The sequence below is a fragment of the Atta cephalotes genome (genome assembly GCF_000143395.1).
Source record: "Atta cephalotes unplaced genomic scaffold scaffold00003, whole genome shotgun sequence".
NCBI lineage: Eukaryota > Metazoa > Arthropoda > Insecta > Hymenoptera > Formicidae > Atta > Atta cephalotes.
Window position 1 is genome coordinate 10,042,659 of NW_012130067.1, and position 6,268 is coordinate 10,048,926.

The following is a 6,268-nucleotide window of genomic DNA, read 5'->3' on the forward strand; positions in this document are numbered from 1 at the left end:
GTGTGTGTGTGTGTGTGTGTGTGTGTGTGTGTGTGTGTGTGTGTGTGTGTGTGTACACTAAATATATAAACTCTTTTGTGTGTTAATTTCGACTGTGATAAAGACTATGAGTAAGTCGAAACTTGTTCCTAACGATATGTATCTATCACTAATTTTTACTATATGTTAACATACTTGATTTTAACTTATTATTAAATTATATTTGTTAGATATGAATATAATAAGCTAGTATTTTTTTTTGCTATATCCACAAATTGTATAACAATTTTTCATGAAATTCTATTGTGAATTAAAATATTTTGAAACAATCCTGGGCTTTCTATAATAAGAGATAATCCAAATTTCAGAGACTTTTGGAATTTTAATGTGAATTAAATTTCTCTTTCAATAGTCAGAGATCTTTTAATAACTTCCAAGAAATAGTATATTATACAATTACGTGGATTGCCACGGGCAATAAATTCGCGCGGCAAATATCTACAAGCGCGCGAGGGCGTGTAAATTCTCGATGCGCAGACGGACACAAGTGTCGGTAGTAGATTATATAATGTGTTGGCGTAATTATACCGGTTTTTTTGCACAGATAAGATCTATTAATCACACCGAGCAATAGTATCTGCTTAGCGGATCAAATAATAAATCCAATATCTAGATCGAACAAAGCGCGCCTTGGAATACAGAGAACTTGAAGGAAATTATTAGTAACTTAAGAAACAACAAATGAAAAAACAATGTTATGTTTATTAAAATTTATCAGGTATTATTTATTTATTTATCGATTTTGATATTTCTAATAAGAATCATACTTTCTGTAATATCGAATAAAATATTCCTGAGAATGCGGACATTGCTCTTAAAAATGGAAGGAATCTTTCGGAAAGTCAAACGCCGCGAACGTTGCTTCAGAAACGATTAATTCAGAAATACGTAAAGTAAGCAGATCTTTTCGACTGTCAATAAAAAATTCTGAAAATCTTAAAAATACTGGGAATATCGAAAATAAATCTCAGACAAGTCATTTGGACGACGTTCGGATCTCATAGCGCGGATGCGCCTCTCCATTTGCAAGCCTCATCTGTCGCATGTAAATGAGTCCCGTAAATGACGTGCGGATATTTATTTGCCGACGATATTAGCAGTCGCGAATCGTGCGCAAATTCGCGTAATTACGTGTAAACACAAGCGAGCGATACTTAGCGGGTGTATTGTTAGCGTGATGCGATATACATGTTTTAGGGAAAGTGAGCGTATTCAGGAAAGATTTAATCTGAAAAATAATGTTCGTTTTTTTCTGCAAGTCTATACAAAAGAATTCCGCCTTCTTTTTTGTGCTTATATTAATTATTATTCATACATCGCAAAAGCCAAAAATTGAGTGGGGAGGAAGCAGTCACACAATTTGAGATTGGAATTAGAGATATGCTCGGGAGGAGATGCTATTAATGCTATTTGAGTCATTCTATCTTTATCATTCATAAGACATAAAACAAGAATAAATTAAATGATACAAATAGTAACATCTCCCCAAACGCATTCCAGATAAAATGTTAATTTGCGTATTAATACAATATATTAACAACTTAAGCCTTAACTTAAAATTGTGAAAAATAAGTAAATATCTCAACAATATTAAAATTTTTCTGTAAATAATAATTGTGAAGTTATGAATTTGTTCAAATTTCAAGGCAAGCCTGCTTTATTATAAGAAAACTTTTCATCAAAAAATTATTTCATAAGAACACGAATAAAAAAAATTTCATAACGCTTTTATTTTATCCTGTATGATTACTTACAAAAAAATGCAACACTGTTGCGTCCATCTGTGACAATGTCGTGTACTCTTTGTGGATGGAATTTTACATCAATTTAGCCTTATTTTAAAATTTAGAAGCACTTAAAAAATTCCAGATGCAATGGAAATAATAAAACCTTCAATGGAAATAATAAAACCAGTTTTTCTAAGATTATTTTAAAATCAGCCTTGAAATACTTTAAAGTTCTTAGATTACTTTAAATTAATCGTTTGTATACTTTAAATTATCTCAAAAATTTTTAACTCTTAATTACTTTTAAAAATCTCTTAACTTTAAAAATCTCTTAACTTAAAGTAGATTTTCTCAAAAAAGATATAATAGATAAATATATGTGTATACAAAAAACATATACCTATTTGAATATATATACAATATTAATATTAAATATATAATATTTTTTCAATTCATAATCGATTCTCATTATCGCGAGCAAAAGAAAATTGCACGGGTGCTATCGTGCTATCGTGCTATCTACCTCATGAGAGTCATTAGAATGATATCAAATAAGAACGATTGTTATATATAAAGTCAACTTATTACTCCTCATTCACTATTTTTGTTACGTTGCTTTTTGCGTCGCATAATACTATTTACGTAACAATCGTCTGCTATCCGAATAAATCCCGATAAGCAAGGGATTCATGAAATAGAATGTGCAAATCAATGTGTAGTGTTCCGAAAGATCTGGACAAGTTTGTTTGTCCAAACAAACACATTTTCAAATTTTTATTTTAATCTTCAAGTTATTGATATCCCAAATATCTATAACGTATTTAATAATTATTTCACGATTATTTTGAAGTTCATTGATAATTTAGAAATATTTGCTTAAAGTTGAGATAATTTAATGCGTGTACATTTTTTTAAGTGTCACATTGCATTTGCCAACCTGTAATATAACATAGTTTAATGTATAACATAGTTAATAACATAGTTTTTATAACATAGTTTTTATAACATAGTTTTTATAACATAGTTTATAGGTAGGTAATATAACATAGTTTTTAATCCATGAAACATAAAAATTAAAATAACTTTTAATATAAATTAAAATAAACAAATTTTAATTTAACAATATTCTGATCTAAATATAGTATCATAAAAAATATTAAATAATTTTCTTGATAAATATTTATAAATTTATTCTTTGTGCAGTATAAATTTCATGACTTTACATCACAAATAAAATTTTCGATATAAAAGTGATGTGTCACGTAATGTGTCTTACTTTATAATGTTTATAATCTGTAGAAATGCGCGCTAAAATTCTGATCTTTAAAAATTTAAATTAAATTAAATTTTAGTTAATCTTTTTTCAGATTTTAAATCATTATAAGACGTATTTTACTAAAAAACATAATCTGAATAACGATTGTCCAGTTTGATCAAACAATACTTCGTTTGCATGATAAAATATCTAGCAAAAATAGAAAAAAGAGCATGGCTATCGTGACTAAGAAACTCGGAAATGTTAATAAAAACTAAAATTTATTGTCACAAATAGACTTCGATACGGCTTCTTCGAAACGCAGTTCGATACCGTTTCACTTTTAATCTTCTTTATAAAGTTCAGTGCAAAATGATAGCATTTATTCAATGGCAAATTAAAAAACTCACCGATACCCTCGACGACATAGTGATCTTTGGCGTCCATATTCGTGAGCTCAGTGACGCTCACAACAATTCTGACACTCATTGTCCTACCTACGTCCAAAAGTTTCGAGTCCTGCTGAGGATGGCAGTGTCAGACATTCGGCATCTTCGGATCTAATTAGCAAACAATAATGTCATATGTTAATCACATAAAAATCACATTAATCTTCCTCAGCGCATTAATAATACATTATAATTATTTGTCATAATGATTCAATATATCAACTTATTAATTCAATCTATCAATCTATTTGTTAACACATGCTATATTTTAATACTATGATTTTAATAATTTACGATTCAGTTTAGGATTCAGAAACTTCAGCTTGCGGATGCACCCAGATATTATTTTATCCTTGTTTAACATTCAATAAACAATACTTGAATAAAGTATTTAAACGAGGCCTTAAAAAAATTCGAGACGTATGTAATAAAGAGCATGATTGCGGCAAATTTTTTATTTTATTTCGTATTTAATTTTGTTATCTTAATTTCTTTCTCAATAATTCCAACAAACTCTCTAACTGTTCATAATGTAAACAAATTTGTTTACATTAATAAATTATATAATTATATAATTATATACTACAAAGTTATATAATTGGAGGTACAATTGGAATGTCATATCCAAAAAAATTAAAAATTAATTGTTTTCATATATTTTTTACTTTTAGATAAATTATTTAAAGTTTAGTAATTAATCTAATTTTTTAAATAATCTTTTTTCAATAATCTTATATATCAAACTTCAATTCGAAAGCAGTTATTTAAAAAAGTATCATATTTCATTCATATAAATAAATTATTGAAGAAATTACATATGGATGTATAGAAGTACGTGTATGCAATAGTATGTGTAATAGACTTTAAAAATTGAACAAAAGTAAAAGTGTCTCATTTTTTTCGTATTTTTTTTCCACAGTATATTACAATATGCATTTAAAATATAAAAATATTTCTATCTTTGCAAGTCTCAAAATCAATTTTTTTAGAAATAAAATTTTAAACGAAAGTTTTATTCTACTTTTGTTTTATTTAGCTCTTCTACTATAGAATATCATAAAGCTCGTATCAGAGATTATAAATTGACGATTATGATTAACAAATGCCCGGTTTTTCAGTCAACCCCTATACAACGAGTTCATCATGATAAATAATTTTCAATTGTCAATTTGTGATACGAATTAAGTGCTAATCTAAAATAAGTATACAGCCCTAAGCCGTAAAAAATTGATCAATCATAATCGAGTCTCCTCACATTCGATTGTGATTGATCAATTTCTTATGGCTTACTACTCTAGTGAATGATGTAAGAATACCAAGTATTTTATTGAATACGTAATTAGATGACCAATAAGAAATTTATTCCAAATATTATGGACTAATAAAGCCACTATTAGAAATTTGTCCATCAGGTATTACCCAAATTTTTACGTAATTTGTGCGCTATTATACGTAATGAAACTACGTACTGTTACATTCTTGTATTCTTACATCATGCTTTATTGTGGACAACGCATAAGACGTTCATGGAATCAAATTCGTCCGCAAGTCCAGAGTCGTTCGATACGAACAATAACCAACCTGAGACGATGTAAGAATCCGAAAATGTCTACTTTGAGAGGAGCGATTTGTGAGAATCGATAATGCGCATCCGCTCAGACTAAGAGTCGCGACGAGTCTGCGAGAACAGGCTGGATATTTTTATTAACACAACACAATAAATGAGAACGAAAGTCACACGCGCGCAACCGTTCGAAACTTTAATAAACGCGAATTTCCGAAGTGCTTCTGCGAAGGCCGTCCAGACGCGATCGCTGATCCAGGAAGACGATGAAACGTGGCTGATGATATCTCGACAGGAAAAGACACTTACAACGTCCTCCACGAGTAAGACTCGAATATCGCCTTGAGGCAATGGGTATTTTCTTCAAGAACGGTTATCTTTCTCGGCTTTGTCTCTTTCTCAGGCTTCCGTGAATGTTTTCTTAAGTTTCAGTCCTCTCCCTCCAAAGCTTCCCAAGACGATTGTTTTATGTTTATTTTACTTTTCTTGGCACTTTCCTTTGAGTTTTCTAACCTTTTCTTCTACGACTGCTTGTATCGTTTTCCAAAATGTTTACGATTCATTAAAACTAACTACTAGCGTATCACTTTTTCACCAAATATCAATTTTTTCACTCTAGCTATTTTCGAAATTATTTGTTGTCACTTTTAAATTTTACTATATATAATGAATAATATACAATCTTTTTTTTTTAATACAGATTATCAATTTTTTTCAATTTTTTTTATTTTTTTTGCTCAATTTTTAAATCGTCCGTTTTAATCTTTCAATTTCTTGTTCGATTTTTCACATTTTTTTTAATCTTTTAAATTTTCTTCTTTTTTTTCTTATATCTGCATCTTTTCCTCGATCCGTTTAAATCTATCTTAGTAAATTGATTGATTTACTAGATTACTTCGATCGTTTCACCTGCTTTGTTCCTTTCAAAAACTTCCGCTCGTTCAACTTGATTAGTGGAACGTTTTGCTTCTCACTTGATTAGTAGAATCGACATCGGCTTTGGCTACAACAGCGGCGGCGTCTCGTTATGAGTATGCAGCGCGTTTTCCGGCCCGCGACCTTGACGAGTCTCACCCGACGATGTTGGTAGCAGCAACAGCAGATTGACATTACGTAAAGCCGAAGTTGCGACACTTAATTTGCCGGCCCAGCGTCGCGACGCCCCACAGCGTTTGCATGAACATTGCTTTGAGTGTCATTCTTCTATGAAGAAGAAATAAAAGAATATATATCG

General features: G+C 30.0%; 1 protein-coding gene across 1 annotated transcript in view; it reads right to left on the bottom strand.

Annotated features, from left to right (window-relative positions):
* Window positions 1-3,510, bottom strand: part of LOC105625671 — a 135,679-nt gene extending 132,169 nt beyond the window's left edge. The window contains exon 1 of the mRNA XM_012206995.1: window positions 3,432-3,510. Coding sequence (XP_012062385.1) covers window positions 3,432-3,510 — 79 coding nt within the window. The remainder of the gene's footprint in view (window positions 1-3,431) is intronic.
* Between the last annotated feature and the right edge of the window lie 2,758 nt (window positions 3,511-6,268).